The sequence below is a fragment of the Lithobates pipiens genome, unplaced genomic scaffold, assembly GCF_037356315.1.
Source record: "Lithobates pipiens isolate NorthernLeopardFrog02 unplaced genomic scaffold, aLitPip1_a1.2 Scaffold_1, whole genome shotgun sequence".
Taxonomy (NCBI): Eukaryota; Metazoa; Chordata; class Amphibia; order Anura; family Ranidae; genus Lithobates; species Lithobates pipiens.
Genome location: NW_027507685.1, coordinates 226,785,705 through 226,807,781, shown reverse-complemented (window position 1 = coordinate 226,807,781; position 22,077 = coordinate 226,785,705). Strand labels below are relative to the sequence as shown.

The window sequence follows — 22,077 nt, the reverse complement described above, 5'->3', positions numbered from 1 at the left end:
CCAGTCCATTAACAGGCCCTTTGGGTCTGGTATGAATATTAACCACTTGCCGACCGCCGCACGACGATATACGTCGGCAGAATGGCACGGGCAGGCATATGGGCGTATATGTAAGTCCCTGCCTTCCCGCGGGTGGGGGGCCCGATCGGGCCCCCCCCCGGTGCCTGCGGCGGTCGGCATTCGTTCGGGAGCGATCCGGGATGAGGGGGCAGCCATTCATTCATGGCCACCCCCTCGCGATCGCTCCCGACGAATAGAAATGCTCCTTGACATCACTTCCTCTCCTCACAGGAGAGGAAGTGATGTAATCTCTCCTCCGTGTCGGTATTTTTCGTTCCGGCACCGAGGAGAGAGGATTGGTGAGTTGCACCAACACACCACACGTACAGTAGAACATGCCAGGCACACTCACACCCCCCCTTTACCCCCCGATCACCCCCCCCCCCCCCAATTACCCCTGCCCCCCCCCCCCCCAGTCACAGTGACACCAATTGCATTTTTTTTTTTTTTTGCATTGGTGTCATTTGTGACTGTAATAACTGTTAGGGCAGTTAGGGTTAGCCCCCTTTAGTTCTAATGTGCCCCCCTAACCCCCCCAATAAAGGTTTAACCCCGTGATCACCCCCCGTCGCCAGTGTCAGTAAGGCTGGGTTCACATTGCAGCGGTTTATGAGAACGAATGTGATTCGCACCGCACTGCAGTGCAAATCACATCCGATCTCTGTGCGATTCGAGTTCAGCCATACAGATAGTATGGCTGAATTCGCACCGCACCCGCCGCAAGTTCGCACGGGACCCTTTTTTTGGTCCGCAGCAGAATCGGATCGCATGGGTGTTCACACCATGCGATCCGAGTTTGCAGATCGCACTGCGATATGCGAACTGATCTGGGGGTGTCATTAACATTTCACTGACACTCCCAGCAGTTCGCATAGGGCAGTGTGAACTGCCGCCGGGAGGCATGCGATGCGGGAACCCGCCGCGGATTCGTGGCGTTCCCGCATCGCTCCAGTGTGAACCCAGCCTAATAAGCGATCATTTTTCTGATCGCTGTATTAGTGTCACAGGTGACGCTAGTTAGGCAGGTAGGTATTTAGGTTCGCCACAACTTTTTATAGCGCCAGGGACCCCCATATACTACCGCATAAAGCCCCCTGATTGCCCCCTAGTTAACCCTTTCACCAGTGATCACCATATAACTGTTACAGGTGACGCTGGTTGGTTAGTTTTTTTTTATAGTTTCAGGGCACCCGCCATTTATTACCTAATAAAGGTTTAACCCCCTGATCACCCGGCGGGTGTCATTTGTGACTGTAATAACTGTTAGGGCAGTTAGGGTTAGCCCCCTTTAGTTCTAAGGTACCCCCCTAACCCCCCCAATAAAGATTTAACCCCGTGATCACCCCCCGTCGCCAGTGTCACTAAGACTGGGTTCACATTGCAGCGGTTTGAGAACGGATGTGATTCGCACCGCACTGCAGTGCAAATCACATCCGACCTCTGTGCGATTCGAGTTCAGCCATACAGATAGTATGGCTGAATTCGCGCCGCACCCGCTGCACCCGCCGCACCCGCCGCAAACTCGCACGGGACCCTTTTTTTGGTCCGCAGCAGAATCGGATCGCATGGGTGTTCACACCATGCGATCCGAGTTTGCAGATCGCACTGCGATATGCGAACTGATCTGGGGGTGTCATTAACATTTCACTGACACTTCCAGCAGTTCGCATAGGGCAGTGTGAACTGCCGCCGGGAGGCATGCGATGCGGGAACCCGCCGCGGATTTGTGGCGTTCCTGCATCGCTCCAGTGTGAACCCAGCCTAATAAGCGATCGTTTTTCTGATCGCTGTATTAGTGTCACAGGTGACGCTAGTTAGGCAGGTAGGTATTTAGGTTCGCCGCAGCTTTTTATAGCGCCAGGGACCCCCATATACTACCGCATAAAGCCCCCTGATTGCCCCCTAGTTAACCCTTTCACCAGTGATCACCATATAACGGTTACAGGTGACGCTGGTTGGTTAGTTATTTTTTTATAGTTTCAGGGCACCCGCCATTTATTACCTAGTCTCACTAGTGTACCCCTAAATTTAGGGGTGTCTACTTTCCAAAATGGGGTCATTTGGGGGGGGGGTTTGTGCCATCTTGGCATTTTATGGCCTTCAAAACTGTAACGCCCTTAGAAAGCCTGAAGGCGGTGCTTGGTTTTCGGGGCCCCGTACGCGGCTAGGCTCCCAAAAAGTCCCACATATGTGGTATCCCCGTACTCAGGAGAAGCAGCAGAATTTATTTTGGGGTGTCATTTCACATATGCCCATGGCATGCGTGAGCAATATATCATTTAGTGACAACTTTGTGAAAAAAATAAATAAAAAAAAAAGTTTGTAATTTTCCCGCAACTTGTGGCAAAATATAAAATATTCCATGGACTCAACATGCCTCTCAGCAAATAGCTTGGGGTGTCTACTTTCTAAAATGGGGTCATTTGTGGGGGTTTTGTGCCATCTTGGCATTTTATGGCCTTCAAAACTGTAATAGGTAGTGAGGAGTGAAGTCAAATATTTACGCCCTTAGAAAACCTGAAGGCGGTTCTTGGCTTTCGGGGCCCCGTACGCGGCTAGGCTCCCAAAAAATCCCACACATGTGGTATCCCCGTACTCAGGAGAAGCAGCAGAATTTATTTTGGGGTGTCATTTCACATATGCCCATGGCATGTGTGAGCAATATATCATTTAGTGACAACTTTGTGAAAAATAAAAATAAAAATTAAAGTTTGTAATTTTCCCGCAACTTGTGGCAAAATATAAAATATTCCATGGACTCAACATGCCTCTCAGCAAATAGCTTGGGGTGTCTACTTTCTAAAATGGGGTCATTTGTGGGGGTTTTGTGCCATCTTGGCATTTTATGGCCTTCAAAACTGTAATAGGTAGTGAGGAGTGAAGTCAAATATTTACGCCCTTAGAAAGCCTGAAGGCGGTTCTTGGTTTCGGGGCCCCGTACGCAGCTAGGCTCCCAAAAAATCCCACACATGTGGTATCCCCGTACTCAGGAGAAGCAGCAGAATTTATTTTGGGGTGTCATTTCACATATGCCCATAGCATGTGTGAGCAATATATCATTTAGTGACAACTTTGTGTAAAAAAAAAAAAAATATTTTTTTTTTGTCATTATTCAATCGCTTGAGGCAAAAAAATAAAATATTCAATGGGCTTAACATGCCACTTATCAATTTCCTTCGGGGGGTCTACTTTCCAAAATGGGGTCATTTGGGGGGGTTTTGTACTGCCCTGCCATTTTAGCACCTCAAGAAATTAGATAGGCAGTCGTAAACTAAAAGCTGCGTAAATTCCAGAAAACGTACCTTAGTTTGTAGATGTGACAACTTTTGCGCAAACCAATAAATATACAGTTATTGACTTTTTTTTTTACCAAAGACATGTAGCTGAATACATTTTGGCCTAAATGTATGACTAAAATTGAGTTTATTGGATTTTTCTAATAACAAAAAGTAGAAAATATCATTTTTTTTCTAAATTTGCGGTCTTTTTCCATTTATATCGCAAAAAATAAAAATCGCAGAGGCAATCAAATACCATCAAAAGAAAGCTCTATTTGTGGGAAGAAAAGGACGCACATTTTGTTTGGGTACAACATTGCATGACCGCGCAATTACCAGTTAAAGCAGCGCAGTGCCAAATTGTAAAAAGACCTCTGGTCATTTACCAGCAAAATGGTCCGGTCTGAAAGTGGTTAAGTTGAACCCGCATCAAAAAGTAAAAAAAAAAATTGTGTGGGGGTCCCCCAAAATCCACACCAGACCCTTATCAGAGCACGCAACCTGGCTGGTGGCAGGAAAAGGGGGGGTGAGAGAGTGGCCCCTCCCCCTCCTGAACCGTACCAGGCCACATGCCCTCAACATGGGGTCCCCCCAAAACACCTTGTCCTTATGTTGATGGGGACAAGGGCCTCATCCCCACAACCCTTGCCCGATGGTTGTGGGGTCTGTGGGCGGGGGTCTTATAAGAATCTGGAAGTCCCCTTTAACAGGAGGACACCCAGATGTGAATGGGTATCAGGTACATTGTACCCCTCACATTCACCAAAAAGTGTCAAAATGGTAAAAACGACAGTAGAAAATTTGGGACAAGTCCTTTATTAAAAAAAATAAAAATGTTTTCATTCATCTTTGATCACACCGTCAGATGAACTGAGAAAAAAAACGGAAAAAACTTTGCCTCATTGGGAGGCTGCCACTGACTGCAGGCTTTTTGCATTGACAGCTGTTATATAGCTGAGGGCGGGGCCACCTGGTGACATAAATGGATGATTCCGCCCGCTCTGATGTTGCATGATGTCAGAAGGGATGGGGTTACCCGTTTACATCACCGGGTGGCCTTGCCCTCAGCTATATAACAGCTATCAATGCAGAAAGCCTGCAGTTAGTGGGAGCCTCCCATGGAGGCAGAATTTTTTCAGTTTTTTTTTTCTCGGTCCGTTGGATGCTGTGATCGAAGATGAATGGACATCGTGGGACACTTTTTAAATTTTTTTTAACCACTTTCGGACTGTCGTACGCCAATGTACATCCTCAATTTGAGGACGGATATAATTGTTATGGCAGCTAGCTGCCATAACCCCGGTTTCCCCATGTTCGGCCGGCGGTCCGGTACAAGATAAAAGTGGTCTCTGAGGTGGATCACTTTTATTGACGGTGGGAGAGGGGGCCCCCTCCCACCATGATCCGGTGCCCTCCGCCGCTTACCGGAGCTGTCGGCAGTGGCGGAGGCAATCGGATCCTTCCCGTGGCTGTGCATGGAGACAAGTGAGGGGAAGATGGCCCCCACCCGTCTCCATGACACTGCAGGGCGGAAGCGACGTTGAAACATGATGGCAGGGGAGAGGAGCGGAGACCTGATGGCGACAATGTGGATGGCGGTGGCCAGGGTCAGACAGCGAGAGGAGCGGGGGAGAGTTGCTCTGTCCGGTCACTGATGGGGAGCAGCCTGGGCCCTCCTGGAAGGTAGCGAGTGGTGACATCGGGGGGCGTCCGCAGTGGCACCCAGCAGACTTCAGGTGTAGCGGGCCAGGGCAGCATGGAGGATCGCGAGGACGCTACCTTATCTGAAGGGGAGCTGGAAGACGAGAGTGAAGAAGAGCCAGTGGAGGTACCAGCAGCGATGGACAACGCAGTGAAGACCCGTGGAGGTCAAAATCAGCAGCAGCCTGGTAAGAGGCCAAAAAATTGGCGGGTGAGTATGTTGAAATTTTATCCCTTCTTTCGCTGGAGAAATTTAATCTGGACAGAGGTAAGTTAGATGAGAGCAAAAAAGAAGAGGAGGAGAAAAGGAGATACAGGCTCATTCTTCAGTCATTTATGAATTGGCTTCAGGCAGTCGCTATTTTAGTGAGTGTTATATGGGAAAGGGCGCCGGAGAATTGCTCTGCTCTCTTTTGCTACCTGGACTAGATCAGGGAAGCTTATTGAGTTTATGGGGGTCTGGCCTGGCTCAGGTATGATGAGCAGTTCTGTCAGTGCAAAGCAGTACGTCCGTCTTTGCAGTGGCGTAACTAGAACCTTCAGGGCCCCGATGCAAGAAACCATGAAGGGCCCCCCTGAACCCCAGCCAGGACCCTTCCCTCCGAGTTCGGTGGTGGAACTCCAGGGCGTAATCACAGGTATGACCTTTGTGAGCCCTGTAGTTCCACCACTGGTATCAGCAGTTTTTTTTTTTTTTTTTTTTTTACATTTTTAGGTGCCCCATTGGGGGACTGTCCCTAGGCAGGATTGGGTCCCTGCCCCCAGAAGAGATGAGGTCCTTTTCTCCAGGGCAGATGAAGTTACTGTCCCCAGGTGAGAAGGGGTCCCTGTCCCCAGAGGGATATGGAGGGGGTATGTAATAGTGTGTGCTAGCTACCTATGCCATATGTAGAGGGGGCTGCATGGGCCCCCTGCATCACAGGGCCCGGTTGCGGTCGCGACTGCTGCACCCCCTATAGTTACGCCCCTGCGTCTTTGCTCTGGGACCACAAAGACATTAGTCTTTGGATGCGGCTTATGACCTTGGCGCAGGCTGATACATTGTTATTTCAGTCAGGGGCCGGCGGATCTTCTTCCTCTGGACAGTTGGTCAGCAAACATAAGGGGTGTTGTTGGTCGTTCAACTAAGGAAATTTTAAGTTTGGAACAACGTGTAAATTTAAACATGAGTGCTCTGGCTGCGGGGGCTCCCATTCCCTCAATAAATGTACACAAAGGGGCAAGGGCAAAACAGGGGGAGCTTGCGAGAAAAAGGGAGGACTCTGGTGAACATAGCAAGGATTTGTCAGTTTCTAGGTAGGTATCCACAGAGGGAGGCGGTGGAACTGCTGGTTTCAGGATTCAGTGAGGGCTTTCGTATTTCATGTAGGCTTACCCATCCCCCCCCCCCCCCCCCCCCCCCCAACCTGTGACAATTTGAGGTCGGCATTGGCTCAGGAAGTGGTGTCTGAAAAATTGCCGAAAGAGGTTGAGCTGGGCCGCATGGCTGGTCCATTTGCCTCTTCACCGCTGGATAATTTGGTAGTTTCTCCTTTGGGGGTGGTCCCCAAAAAGGAACCGAGCAAGTTTAGATTGATCCATCATTTGTCCTGTCCCAAGGGGGGTTCGGTGAATGAGTCCATAGATCCGGGCCTGTGTTTCGTTTCATACACTTCTTTCGATACGGTGGTGCGCTGGGTTTGGTTATATGGTCGGGGGGCTTTATTGGCAAAAACGGATATTGAATCCGCTTTTCGCCTGTTGCCGGTACAACTGGACAGTTTTAATTTATTGGGTTGTAAGTGGCAGGGGTGCTACTTAATTGATCAATGTTCTTTGTTTGAAACTTTTAGTTCATTCTTTGAGTGGGTAGTCAGGGAGGTGTCCAGGTTTTCCATCTGTCATCCACTACTTGGATTCATTTTTGTGTATCGGGCCGGCCACTTTAGTAATCAGTATAGGATTTTGTTGGCTACTGTTTGGCACATGGCAGAATGCTTTGGCATTCTGCTGGCAGCAGACAAAATGGAAGGTCCGACCACAGTGCTGAGATTTCTTGGGATTTTGATTGATACTGTGGCCATGGAATGCTGCCTCCCATAAGACAAGTTGACGGATTTGCTGGTGGCGGTGGTTTCAGCAAGGGAGGCTGGCAAGTTGACCCTGCGCAGACTTCAGTCGCTTTTGGGTAAACTCAACTTTGCTTGTCGGTTTAATGCCGATGGGCAGGGTTTTTAACCTCCGGCTGGTGGCAGCTACAGCAGGGGTTCAGGCGCCAGGACATCGTATACACCTGACCCGGTAACACAGGGCAGACCTGGGATTTTGGGAATCCTTTTTGGATTCCTATAATGGCAGGTCAATGTAGATGTCTAAGGCTATGTCCAGTTTTAATTTGGAGCTTGTTTTCTGATGCAGCAGAATCGGCGGGCTATGAGTTATATTTTGGGGGGCGGTGGAGTGCAGAACCGTGGCCCTTGGAATGGTGAAAGGCGGGTTTACTGGGAACCTTGCACTTTTGGAACTGTTTCCAATTGGGCTTGCAGTGGAGCTCTGGGGTTCTCAGTTCTGCAACAAGAAGATCGATTTTTAACTGCGACAATATGGCAGTTGTGCAGGCTATTAATAGCGTGTCAGTGTCATTGCAAACGGTGGTGCGTTTGTTGAGACATTTGGTGTTAGCTTGCTTGCACTGCAATGCTTTTGCGGTTCATATCCTAGGGTGCACTAATTCCTTGGCCGATGCTCTTTCTCAGTTTCAGTGAGACAAGTTTAATTTGTTGACTCCGGGAGCGGCGCAACTGGGAGTTCCTTGTCCAGCATGGCTGTGGCGCATGGCATTAGAGTGACGCTTATTCAGCGGTCGATGAGTGAGGCTACCTGGTCAGTGTATTCAAAAGCTTGGGAGGAGTGGTTCGGTCTGGTCCATGGTTTGGGTGTTGCGGCACCAACTTCCCGCCCGCCCTGCAATTGGTGGGTACTTTGCATTTGTATGGTTGGGTATTGAGGGACTATAGGCGTTGGTTGTGGTATTTGGTGGGGTGCAAAGTCATTTTAGGACATATGGGCACATCAAAAGGCATGGTGTAGGGACCCATCTGAGGCACGACTCCCAGGTGGTATATGGGTACCTGCTAGTTGTCTCAGAGTCAGTGGTTTCACCTGACAAGTGACTAGCAGGTACAGTTCTGGTTTTGATGCCTATTGGGACCTTGTACTCCATTTTAGGGAATAACTGGATGTTATGTTTGAAAGGGTTATTATGTTGATTATTATGGTAATTATTTAATATTTATATTTGGTTAATAAAATGGCTGCGATGGCCACTTTACTCCATTTCAGTGTTGTGTGGTTATTGGGGGGGTGCATTATGTAAAAAGCCATAGTTAATTCCATGGTCAAGCAAAAATGGCTCTGGCAGCAAAAGGGTTCAAATATGGCACTATAGATGAACACTGCAGCCTAAAGAGTTCTACTTCATGTTAAAGGCTCTAATTTTTTATTCAATAAAGCCTCCAGCCTGCATGTAATCACATGGTCAGGAACCCCACTCAACTGGTTACCGAACGTCAATGGTGACCGAAGTTGTCAGTAACATCCGGGATCAAGAGGGCTCCCAAAGAGGAAGGTATTTATAGAATGTATCCCTAGCATGGCACATCATGCCGCAGGATGTTTATATATGTATGATTTTCAGAAAGAGTTATACCAGAAACAGTCTTAAAGTGGTTTTAAACCTCAGATATGAAATATGAACAAAGCACATCCCCCTATAGTAGGTACTTGTCTCAGTCCAGAGCACTAAGTGTAATTTTTGTCTAATAATTTGTTCCCCTGCTATCAGCATGAGTCAAAAAAGGTGACGAGAGGGACCTCCAGCACACAGCCTGTGATTGACAGTCTCAGCCCTGATCCTGTGTGATGTGTGAAGGGGGATGTGTCCCTTCCCTCCTATCAACTCTCAGAGCTTTCCTCACTGGGCTCATAGAAAATACGACTGCAGATAAACAGGTACAACTTATGCAGAAGGATTTGTTTCATGCAGGGGATGATCTGTCAGGCACTGGACCATTCAGGAGGGGCAGATGTTCGTATTGGCTGAGGTGTTTTTCTGTCTACAGTGATTGGGACAGAACAGTATAAGGTCGACCACCCCTCCTGAATGGTCTAATGGTCTAGTGCCTGACATATTGTCGCCTGCATTTTGGCTGGGGTATAGCTGACTGTGAATTGTGGTGTTCCTCCTGTCCCCCCGGAGCTGCAGCAATTGACTATTCTCAACGTATCTACACATTTGATGGATGTTTAAGTTCCCTAAGGGAGCAGATCAAGTCAACAAAACGCGTCAGCCCCATTATTAGGAATCTTCCATCTCATTATATACCATAACATACCATCAATTTTGATTTGTTTTATATGCACATGTGATATTTTAACATTTTGTGTGGTCTTATGGACCTTATTCGTGTTTTTTACTCATTTCGTAATAAAGCTTTACTTGATTTTAAAACTAATTATATTCTGTTGCCTCTCTGACAATATTACATCCTAAAAAATCTTACATAACGGATAGGAGGCCGAGTGCCCCTAAATGTTCTTCTTTTTTACTTTGTGGTTCTTAGTTAAGACATTTGAAGTTTACCCCCAAAGACTCTCTTCTGGAAACACTTGCCTATTTATGTTGTTACATGTTGCATGTTTGCTGGTATTTATTGAATTGGCAATGTTTGTTACATAAAGGGCTAATGTAGCCAATTTAAACCCATAAAAAAAAATCTATTGATTATTTGGAGTGTAGAATTGCAGGGAAGGAGTTTCACAAGTTCATTAATCATGTATGTGAGAGACATAGTCAGACAACTCACAATCACTTCTTTCCCCAGGCTCTATCAGCATGACAGTCACACAGAATTCCTATTTCTCCAGTGACCGACTAAGGACCTTTTGGGGCTCCCTGGAGGTTGAAGACATCGAGACACTGGCAGCCTACAATGATTCAAGGATTATTGAATTCAAGCAAAGCTGGTCAAAAGGGAACCTGGATGACACTCACTGGCAGTATTATAATATGTTTCTTAAGAGTTACTTATATTATTTTCATATACATCTGAGAGAAATCAGTGAGAAAGTTGGGTATAAAGGTAAGACATTGGATTGTAATTGGATTATGGTAATTCAATAATATTAAGAGGATGCATCCAACCACAGAAAAATATAGGGCACTCCAATCTTTGCCCTCAGTAGAAGTCAAGTAATTAAAGAGACACATTCTGGGCAAAGTGAAAGTACATTCTGGTACTTGGGCATACCCATCAAGGGAGTGCTGGAGAGGGGAGCTATTACTCTGCCCAAAATAGGTCTGTCTATTTAAATGACTAGAACTCAGAATAGCAGTTTTCTGTTTCAATGTTTTTATTGATGGTTAACATGAGCCTTTGATGGTAATGGCAAATGAAGCTCGCAATGCAGGCAAAAAGAAAAAAGGCATACATTGACAACGTCTATGATAGGTGCAACAAACCCAAATATCAAAATTTACCTTTGGATAGCAGAGTTAATCAAGAACAGGAACAAGGGAATGTATATGCTAACTTCGGAGCAGCTCCAGTGGTCCAGAGTCTGATTCTGCTCCATTTTCTATCAGTAAATAACAGGAACAAAAAGAACAGGGTGCTACATGATTTTAATGGAAAAATGAGGAGAGAAGAAAAGGAGGAAGGAAAAGGGAGTAAACCCCTGTACACACGGTCAGAAATTCCAGCGGAAAAGGTCTGATCGGACCATGTTGTCAGATAATCCGACTGTGTGTGGGCTACATCTGACTTTTTCCGTCGGAATGTCCGACCAACAAAGTTTGAGAGCTGGATATAACATTTTCCGACAACATGATCCGATTGGACTTTGTCCGATCATTTGTAGAGAATTCCGATCGGAGAAAGTGGCACGCACGCTCAGATAAAATTACGAGACCAAAGCTATTGGCTACTAGCCGCAACGTAGTCCCGTCGCACCAAACGAACGTCATCACGTTCCGAACTATCGGATTTTCCAACAACTTGGTCCGACCGTGTGTATGCAACACCAGTTTCGGACAAAATCCGTCAGAAAAAATCCGAGGGATTTTGTTGTTGGAATGTCCGACCGTGTGTACAAGGGCTTAGAGAGGAAGAGCAAAGATAGAGACATAATCAAACTTTGTGACAGTCCCTTCTATCCCAGCAAAGAGAGGATTTGTTATTAAGATGTAGTCTGAAAGTAACTAATCCTGATTCGCTCCTGGTAGAGATATCAAGTAAGAGGCAGACCATCTTCTCGTTGATCATGATCCTTGAGAGTTTACATTTCATTCATGTAAAGTCTACCACTCGATTCTTCCGGGCAGTTGCAATCGCAATTTTTGCTGCCAGGAACATAAAATATATTAGGGTCTTGGTAGATCTGTAAACTCCAGCTATGGGTTCATTAAGGAGTGCAGTTTTGGGGTTTTTAATATTAGTCATGGTCACTGTGAAGATCAGGGAATTAACTCGTATCCAGTATCATCTAACTTTAGGAATCGTTGTCCATATGTGAAACATCGTTCCCACTTGCCCATATCCCCAGAAATAGAGCGAGGAGGAACCAGGGTACATTCTTGACAAACATACTGGGACCAAATAGAGAAAGAGGACCTTATAGCCTGCATACACAAGGGAGACATTCATAATGTCTTTATGTATTCTAAGAGACCAGTCCCTCCAGTTGTCCTTGCCCATCTCCTCGGCTATGTCCCTTTCCCAGTCGAGCAAATATGAAAGTTTACTTGAAGTGGAGACAAACAACTTATATAGCCTCATGATTCCCTTCTTCTGAGTCTCGCCATGGAAACATCTGCTTTCAAAAGCTGTTCGTGAGGTAATGCCAATGGTGTTTCGTTGTAAGGGGCGGGGAAATTTTAGAGTTTGGTGTAAGCGGTAAAGCTCAGCATCAAGCATCTCGAGCTGTTGTGTAAAATTTGTAGAGGGGTGTATTCCCCTAAGAACCAGAAAGCGTCCCACACGATAGAGGCCTTTATTTAGACACCATTGGAATTCCTGTGGGCAAAGATCTGGGGGAATTTCTGGGTTGCCAAATAATGGCGCTACAGGAGAGTGGGGAGATTTAAGTGCAGCCAGTTTGCAGGAATATTCCCACAAATGCAATGAATGTGACAGTGTAAGACAGAGGATTGTGGGAGAAACCCACATTAAAAGATTGATGGGAAGAGGTGCGCAGGCTTGTGCCTCCAAGGCTATCCAGAACAGTAATTTTCAATCATGGCATTGGTCTCACTTTAGGGGATGGCTGAAAACCTTTGGCAGGACCAAACAGAGTCAACTAGCCCTTTCATGGTAGGGACAGTTTTCTGTGTGCTAAAGAAAGAGTACGTTATAGAGTGTGACATGGTGGACATGGTGAATGATTGTTCCTGAAGGACATGGGTAATTGTGATACGCCTTCCAGCATCAGCCTACATCCCAGTGCACTTCTTGGTCACATGACATCCCACAGCCTCAAAGGAGGTTGGTGGTGGAAAACTTTCCTCTGATACTAGACATGTAGGTCTGAAGGATTAACAGTTATCTGTAAAATGTTGCTATATACAAAAAGAAATGTGGATCATTAATCATTGCATAGACTCACTGCCTCTTTTTCCTGTCTGCAGAGGAGACTTGCAAGGTCGCATTGTGTATCTAGCCTTGTTTTAAAGCGGGAGTCCGCCGTTTTTTTTTTTAAAAGCCAGCAGCTACAAATACTGCAGCTGCTGACTTTTAAAATAATGACACTTACCCGCCCAGCGCGCCCGTGATGTCGGTACCCGAAGCCGATCTCTCGATCGTCTCTCAGGTGCTGCCGCCGCCATCTTGGGTATGGGAATCAGGAAGTGGAGCCTTTCGGCTTCATTTCCCAGTTCCCTACTGCGCATGCGCAAGTCGCGCTGCGCAATAAGGATGGTCCCCGCTGTCTCTGGGATCCGTGTGTTTCCCATCAGGCAGTGGGGGACCTTTGGAAAGGGGCATACCTTCTGCAGAATCTACGCCGGAAGTGGGTGCAGATACCTGTACTGTACAGGTACCTGCACCCCCCTCCCGCCTGAAAGGTGCCAATTGTGGCACCGGAGGGGGGGATGGTTCCAATGAGCGGAAGGTCCACTTTAGGGTGGACCTTCGCTTTAAAGCTATTCAGTGGAAAATGAAGGGCAGAGTTGGAAAGGGGAGAGATGGGGCAGTCAAGAAGGTATTTGTGCCCTTTTGACTGTTAGTATATTCTGTATATACTTTATATATAGGTTTAGTATATTCTTGGTGAATCTTTTACCTGAGGTTTTGTTCATAATTAAACCGCTTATCCCTCAAGGAAAAGGTGTCAATCCCTAGTGATAATTTACAAATGAATACAAGCATTGGGGGGGGGGGACCAATAACCATCAACACATGTAAAAAATTATAAAAAAAATTATTAGAACATGATTAAAATTATCGGAAACAATAAGACACAATGGGGGTTATTTACAAGAGGAAAATCCACTTTGCACTCCAAGTGCACTGCAAGTTCACTTGGAAGTGCAGGCACTGTAAATCCGAGGGGGACATGCAAGGAAAATAAAAAACAGCATTTTAGCTTGCACATGATTGGATGATAAAATTAGCAGAGCTTCCCCTCATTTCAGATCTACCCCTCAGATTTACAGTGACTGCACTTCCAAGTGCACTTGTAGTGCAAAGTGGATTTGCCTTTCGTAAATATCCCCCCAATGAGTCCAATATGAAGAAAAGATATAACATATATTACTCTGAATCTGCCACAGGGGCTATGGGGCCCAGTGGTGACCCCTTACGTGTTTCAACTCGCAGAGTCTTCTTCAGGGGATTCTGGTGGACAGAAATAGTAGTAGATTCTATAAAAGTTTTCATATGTAAGAAACAATAGTATTAAAAACAGTCATATCCATACTTAGTTGCATATAGTTTTAAACTGTTAGTTTAAAATCTACAGCTTACAAAAATTTTGCAGGAGTTTGAGCATTGTGTTAGCACCAACGGGGGGTATCCAGATACCCATACATCGATGGATAGCTCAAGGGAAAGGAGCCTAATGGGGGGAAAAAAATACAATAAGTTACATAGATATAAAAAATAGAATGCAGGTAAGACTAAATATAAACCAGAGCAGCATTGGTCAAATCATGACCATAGACAGTTTAACCAACAGATCGGTGAGCAATATGATTGCATACAGCTCAGTAGAAGTAAGTATAGTTAAAAAAAAAATCTGATAGATCATATGATCCAGAGCTTGGGTATCTAGAAAAATATATACTATATATAGTGAAGTATGGAGCATGGGTGACTCGATCTTATAGATTAACCATAGATGGGTGGGGGGGGGGGGTTATGGTTGATACTTACTACATTCAAGTCCAAAATGGGACAACAAGGGTATGACAAGCAGGTATAGGAGCACTTAGGATTGTGTACTGCTCAGCAGGGATAAATATGCTTCAAAAGCAGATATTATAGATCAGTGATTCTCAAACTTTGTGTCGTGACACACTAGTGTGCCGCTTGATATTTGCAGGTGTGCCGTTGGAGTTTTGAAAAATATTTAAAATTGCTAGCGTGAAACCTTTGAACATATCGAAAAATGAAATAGTAAATCAATGTTGAAAAAGTTTAGAAAGTAACATATATCGGTTCCTTTTGTAACATGCAACTTGTGCGAGATCTCAGGAGAACTTGATCACTCTAATTATTTTATAACAATAGAGAGAGTTCCATTCCAACTTTGATGCTTATAAATAAAGTTTGTTCATTGTTTAGCGAAGGAGAAATACTTAGGCCCCTTTCATACTTTGCGACTTGTCTTGCGACTTGGGACTGCAAAGTCGCATGACACGTTGTACCCCATGATTTCCAATGAGCACCATTCGTATCTGTGCGACTTCAAAGTAGTCACTGCACTACTTTGTTCCAACTATGATGCGACTTGAGGTTCATAGAATTCAAGATTACACAGGCATTGCTTTAAGTCGTGTCAAAATCGTACCAAGATCGCAGAAAAATTGTGTCAAAATTGCAGGACTTTCAGGTCGCACTAGTGTGAAAGGAGCCTTAATCAAGTCTGGAACTCTGAAAGAGAAATTGTTAAATGAAAAGCAAAGAAGCAAGCAAAAGTACAAAGAAGATTACAATTGCTTTAATCTAATTTGCTCTTGAAAGTAAGCACATCCTTCACATTAAATTTAAAATGAAACATATATGTAAAAATAAGTTCTTCACCACAAAAATTGTTAAATCTTTTCAGGTGTGCCATGAAAATTTTTAGACCTTTTTGTTGTGCCGCAAGACAAAAAAAGTTTGCTAAACACTGTTATAGATCATCTGATCAAGGACATGGTTCATATTTTTCAAAATAAATGATTGGATAGCCCAAAGTTGGTGTCTTTTTCCACATTTCTTTTTCTATATAACAGTATTTTTTTCCTGTGGTGACACCCACCAAGACAATTTGGTCAGGGCACCATAACCATTGTATGTGAAGTTTCCCAACCAATTGTGTTCCAGGTTTTTAGCTATAAAATGCCCAGGAAGTGACACTGACTGTGGGTCCTTTTCTGATCACCAATCTTATTAGTAATGGGCTGTTAGGTCAGGGAAGCAATAACCTGCTCTCTTGTCCATTCTTTTTCTGTCTTGCCTTTTATTGTGGATGTTAGAGAGCCAATGGGCCATTTAAAATATATATATATATATATATATATATATATATATATATATATATATATATATATATATATATATATATATATATATATATATAATTGTTTTGGAGCAGCAGCATCCTTCCAGGTAAAGTGTCTCTCACTGAAATCTTGGAGTTAATCTTCTGATAAGGGAGGACTCACTGTTTTGACTCATTCATTCGTGTGTGTAAATTTCAACATGAGTTATTGGGACTGTAAACAACTGGGTTCTCCAACAGATAAAGTGTCACTAAACTCACATCATAAAAAAATTATCAATAAATGGTGTATTACATGCTGTTCATACTCACTCAGTCACTATGAGGTTCCTTTTCAGTATTTTGCAAAAAAAAACTAGTTGATCCTTCTGCTCTCTATCTGCAACTTCTGTTCATGTCCCTAATTTAGCTAGCAATTTTGCAGCTGTTGAGGCAACTCTGCACATGCTCAGTTTTTAGTGAGTTTCTATGCTGAGAATTTCCTCCCTAGCACATCTGAACAGCCCATGTGACTATAGAGTCCCACATGTGGGCGTATACACAGTGGTAAATGACAGCCTACTCCCTCCCTCCTCCTCCATGCCCACTAACCAGCTAAACACAATGGGGTGGGATATTACATGTAGATTAATGGAGTCTTTGCCATCCTCTTATTTTAGACACAGACTGTAGGGGTGTGACACAGCCTGTGATTGGCAGAAATCTGCCCACACCATGTTATTTCAACAAAATAATAAAGATGTTACTTTAAATAAATATTTGTATAACAATTTAAAAATGTGTTCCAAAGGCTGTTTTTTTTAGTTTGAACATGTGACCAGTAGCAGAGGACTTGACGTTTCTTGTACTTATGTTTCCCTGCAGACAGGCTGGGAGAGAGCTGGGTCATATGACAGCAGTATATTGATTAGGAAAAAAATTACTTTTTTTTAAATTAAACAAATTACAGTGCCCTCATCCATATACAGAAATAGAAGGGACAATGTACATTAGTGTGTGTTTAGTATTACTAAAAATACGTTTGTATATTTTTTTATATAGAGATCATAGAGATATGTTAAAAAGCAGAATATGTTATATATTTTATAGGCAAATGGGCCTAGAGCTAGATGAGAAGCAGGAAAACATGAAGTGGGTAGAAAGTTCTATCTGCTGGCTGTATAGAAGACAACAAAACATCTAAATGAAATACTTTGTTAGAATTTGTAAAGTTTCATAAGATTTAATATTTAAATGTAAAGGCTGAAAAAGGCTGGAAGAATTTAGCAACATTAAGATGCTACTAAGAATTGACAAATGTGAAAACAGTATTTTATAAAAAAAAAAAAAGGCAGGTGTTAGGAGTCTGTCCTTAACACACAAAGCTGCAACAATACATACAGCTGAACTCTGGGAATGAGATATAATGATAAAATCTACCCTTGCACTTGGCCCCTCGCAGCACTATAAGGGTTAAATGCGTATTTAGTCTAGGGGTGCAAGGATAAGGTGTATTACTCTATCCCTCATCTTGGGAGACTCCAGAACACCTCCTTGGTTTGTGGCTGGCCCCTTAGTAACATCACACTTAATGAAGGGCAATTAACCCTCCACTGTACATGAGGAGGTGAGCAATGAGCATGTGACCTTGGACTGACACTGTGTCAGGAGCATGTGTAGCGCTTCTGACCCAAGGTAGCTACTGATCTCATTCCAGCATCCTGGTTTTGACTGAGCTGCACCCTCCCTGTCTGACTGTCCACCTGTAGAGTGATTGCTAGATTGCCTTTGGGTGGTGTTCAAACCTGTTTTAAACCTGCCAAGCCCTCGGTGTCATGTTTGTGATAGTGTTTGCAACACATGTTTCAAGCTCCCTATTTTACTAACTTGTTCCTATGCCTTGATCCTGATCTTTCCCCTAGCCCTGATAGTTAGTTTGGATTACCTTGTTATCGACCTTGGATAGGGCTTTGACTATGCTCTGAACTCAGCCTGCCTTTTGACCATGGATTTGACTCTGACTACTCTCTAAAATGCTGCCTGCCCTGTTTCCGAACTGTCACTGACCACTCTGCCTGTCTGACAACCGCAAGTACCTGTTCGCTGTGCTTGGTTTTTGCCTGCCCCATATTGGGGGCCAGGCGCTATAGAATTATGTATAAGACCAGGGAGCAACTGAGTACTGGTAGGCCACAGAACAGAAGAACACAGAAGCCATCTATAATGCCTGACCACCAATGCTAGAGGTGAGTGAGTGAGTGATTTGTATAGCGCTACCTATGCGAACTGAATTGAGGTAGGTAGAGGTAGGCGTGACAAGCTGCTTAGTGGGGATGCAGGATAAAGGGAGCCTGCCAGAGCCATGAATAAGATATCCCTGCACTCTTAGAATAAACAAACCCCACTGCAAGGGTAAAATTTGTCTAATTCCCGGAGTTCAACTTCTACTCTAACAAAAAGCAGCCAGAAAACATTACTACTTATTTTAACTGATAACCAATTTACCTCAGGTGCCTTCTTAATCCAGTGCTGGGTGAATTGTTCTTCGTCCTTGAATGAGATCAAGAGTTTCACCTACAGAGTGGCTGGGAATGGAGAAGATCTGGTGTCCTATAATGTCCTAGACAAAGTGTGGATTGCTGGAACTACTCCTTACTCTCAAGCTATACAGAGGATCATGCAAAAGGACAGAGTCACATCGATGTGTATTTCTAACATACTAATTAAATTTTGCTATTCACTGGCCCTTACATATTCCACTGCGGGAAAGGAAGCTTATTCAAGAAAGAGTAAGTAGCTACAATAATGCTTAAGTCATTAAAGTGTTTGTTACCCTAAAAAAAAGTACACAGTGCTTGTGCTGTGTCATTTGGCCCTTCGTATCACCTGAAATACTTGACTGATCCTGCCTAGCTATGCCCTCCATGGCTGCTGAGCCCTGACACCATGGTCAGTTTAAGTGCCTCCATCACGGCAGCTCTCCTGTCATCTTCTGTGCTCCTCTTCACCCTTCCTTCCCTGCCTGTCAGCTCGTGACAATGCCTGTTCCTTGCCTCCTGCTTCTGAAATTACCCTGAATGTTTCATATAATCATCTGTGTTTCCTAGTCCCGTGTGCCCCTGTATGTTATAAAAAAAATGCCGTTCTATACCTGATTTCAGAGCGCCGCTCAGCGCGCACATGACCAGCTGCCTCTCACCTCCCCTACTCCTCCCCCTCCCGACTGACATCAGCGAGAGGATTCTCGGCCCCTCCTGCTCTAGCTTTTAGATCTGGAGAGGGGAGAGGCGGCTGGTCATGTGAGCGCCGAGCAGCGCTTTGACATCAGATATAGGACGACATTTTTAATAAAACACAGAGACAGGCACACAGGATTAGGAAACTCATGGGATTATATGAAGATATAACAGTGGTTGAACAACTACTTTAACTCAAAAACAAAATTGTAATATTTTGAAGCTCACTAAATATTTATATGTGGTGGCTGAAAGCATTTTCTTTTTCTTTTTTTTTTTTTCTTTATTTGCAACTGGTGATTTTGCTAGTAACACATTTCCCTGCCCCAGGGTGGCAACATTTACACACCATATTGTATCAAGATAGCAAAAACAATGAACATTTTTGATTGTTTTCTCACTCAGTTGCAGTGGTCACCGGGACATCTAGAAATGTGAAGTAGAATATGTATCCACAGAAATCAATGTATCACCCTGAACTAGAAAGTGGCAATTTAAAGCCACAAAACACTTTTTTGTGTGAATAAAATTAATTTGACGTTTGATTAACCTGATCCATCCTTGACTAATTTACAAAGGGCGCCTCTGCCACTTGGACAACCAATAGGCTTTTTCAGACCTCTTTTAACCACTTCTGGACCGGCTCAAACTGATATACTTCGCCACTTTGACAAGGGAAATCGTTGGTATGGCAGCAGCTAGCTACCATAACCCTTCTTCATTGAGCGGTCTGGTTTCAAATAAAAGTGGTCTCTGCGGAGGATTCACAGCAAGATCACTTTTAAGGGCGGCGGTAGAGGGGCCCCCTCCCACCGCTCTCTGGTGCCCTCCGCCGCTTATTACAGCTGTCGGAGGAGATCGGGTCCTCTCCCTGGCTTGGTATGAAGATTAGTGAGGGGAAGATGGCCCCCACCTGTCTCCATACCATTGCAGGGCAGAAGCAAGGTCAAAACAACACTTCCGCCCATAGCTCTTAAAGAATTTTTTTTTTTTTTATGACATTTAATTGTATTTATTTTTTATTGCATTTTTGTGTAAATATGAGATTTGAGGTCTTTTTGAGCCCAGATCTCATATTTAAGAGGTCCTGTCATGCTTTTTTTTCTATTGCAAGGGATGTTTACATTCCCTGAAATAAGGATACAAGTGATACAATTTTTTAAAAAAAAGAACAATGTAATTCTTTCCTATGTGAGGCTGGATTCACACCTATGCATTTATAGTGCCTTTTGCAGATTTGCACTACAGAACGTGTTCAATAGGAAACCATGTTAAATGGACTGTAGTGCAAATCTGCAAAATGCAAAAAAGCACTAAAACTGTATAGGTGTGAATCCAGCCTAACTCAAAACATGCAACTTGTAGAATTTTTTTAAACGTTGCCTATGGAGATTTTTAAGGCCTCATGCACACGGACGTTTTAAAAAACTGGCTGCAAAGCTAGCTCCGACGCCTGGAAAAATCGTCGTTAAAAACTTGATTTTTACAGCGTTTTGCATTGGCGTTTTTGCGCGTTTTTGAGCGTTTTTTAGCGTTAGCGTTAAGTAGCTGTTTTTAAGAAACACATCTCTTGGCTATAGGACTCAGAAAACAAAGAAAATATGTTGCGCGTTTGTGCGCGTTTTTGCGCGTTTTCCCGCGATTCGCGTTTTTACAGCTCTAGCTCCACGCCACGGAACGCACTGGTCCTGGGTTTTTTTTACAGCTTAAAAACGCCTATGCCATTTGCAGCTCAAAAACGCCTAGGTGGGCATGAAGCCATAGACTAACATGGACAGGCCTTTTTAAGCTGCAAAAAAAGCTCAAAAAAGAGGCTGTAAAAACGTCCGTGTGCATGAGGCCTAAGGGTAAAAGTTTGCCGTGATTCCATGATCGGGCACAATTTTGAAGCGTGACATGTTGGGTTTCAATTTACTTGACGTAACTTTACTGTTGTCTTATTTTTTTAATTGAAAAAAGTGGATTTTTCCCCCCAAAAAAGTGTGCTTGTAAGACCGCTGTGCAAATACGGTGTGACAGAAACGATTGCAACGACCCCCATTTTATTCTCTAGGGCGTTAGAAAAAAATATATATAATGTTTGGGGGTTTTAAGTAATTTGCAAGCAAAAAAAAATGTTTTTAACTTGTAAACACCAAATCTCAGAAAGAGGCTCGGTCCCTAAGTGGTTAACTCACCTAGTAGAGCACCTGCCTGTGAACCCCAGAGAGCATCAAAGATTAGGGCCCCTGTGTCATTGAGAGTAACCTTTATAATCCTGTGTGAAGACAGGATTCTTTTCTTTCTTTAACTCACAGAAGGTCCTGTGTTGCCCTCACAGAAGGTCACGTGTTTCTACTCTACTAGGTTACAGCAACCTTAACCTTAGCAGACTATTATCATATTATACAGGATTTATATAGCGTCAACAGTTTGTGCAGCACTTTACAACATGAGGGCAGAGAGTACAGTTACAATACAATTCAATACACGAGGAATCAGAGGGCCCTGCTCCTTAGAGATTACAATCTAAAAGAGAGAGTCATGTGATAAGAAAGGTAATAACCGTGGGGATGAGCTGATGGAGAAAATAAAAGTACAGTTGTTAGATGGAGGTGGGAAAGGCTTCTTGAAGAGAAAGGTTTTCCAGGATTACCTAAAAATGTACAGAGTAGGAGATAGACAGATTGGGGTAGGAAATTCCATAGGATGGGAGAGGCCCGGAGAAGTCCTGGAGGCGAGCATTGGAGGAGGTAACGAGGGAGCTAGAGAGCAGGGAGAAATGCAGAGAACGATTTGGTTGGTATTTTGAGACTAGGTTGGTAATGTAGCTGAAGGCTGAGTGTAGATGGTTTTGTAAGTTGTGGTTAGTATTTTGAATTTAATTTGTTGGGAGAGTGGTAGATGTAAGTAATTTCCTTGTTCATCCTATTGATACACTTTTTTGAGGTAATGATATATATTTCAGTTACTTACTACAGTATAAGGGCTCTTCTGCCTCCCTCTTTTCTTTTCTGGTGGATATCCCATGTCAATACATTATAATTATATATTGCGATTTGGAATGGTTGCTGGCACAGGAAATGGAAAAAGAGGATCAGTTT

General features: G+C 44.0%; 1 protein-coding gene across 1 annotated transcript in view; it reads left to right on the top strand.

Moving 5' to 3' along the window:
- The window catches only part of LOC143988962 (antigen-presenting glycoprotein CD1d-like), a 61,961-nt gene that overhangs the window by 25,230 nt on the left and 14,654 nt on the right, over positions 1-22,077 (top strand). The window contains exons 2-3 of the mRNA XM_077488922.1: positions 9,902-10,159; positions 18,269-18,547. Of these exons, the coding sequence (XP_077345048.1) occupies positions 9,902-10,159; positions 18,269-18,547 (537 nt within the window). The remainder of the gene's footprint in view (positions 1-9,901; positions 10,160-18,268; positions 18,548-22,077) is intronic.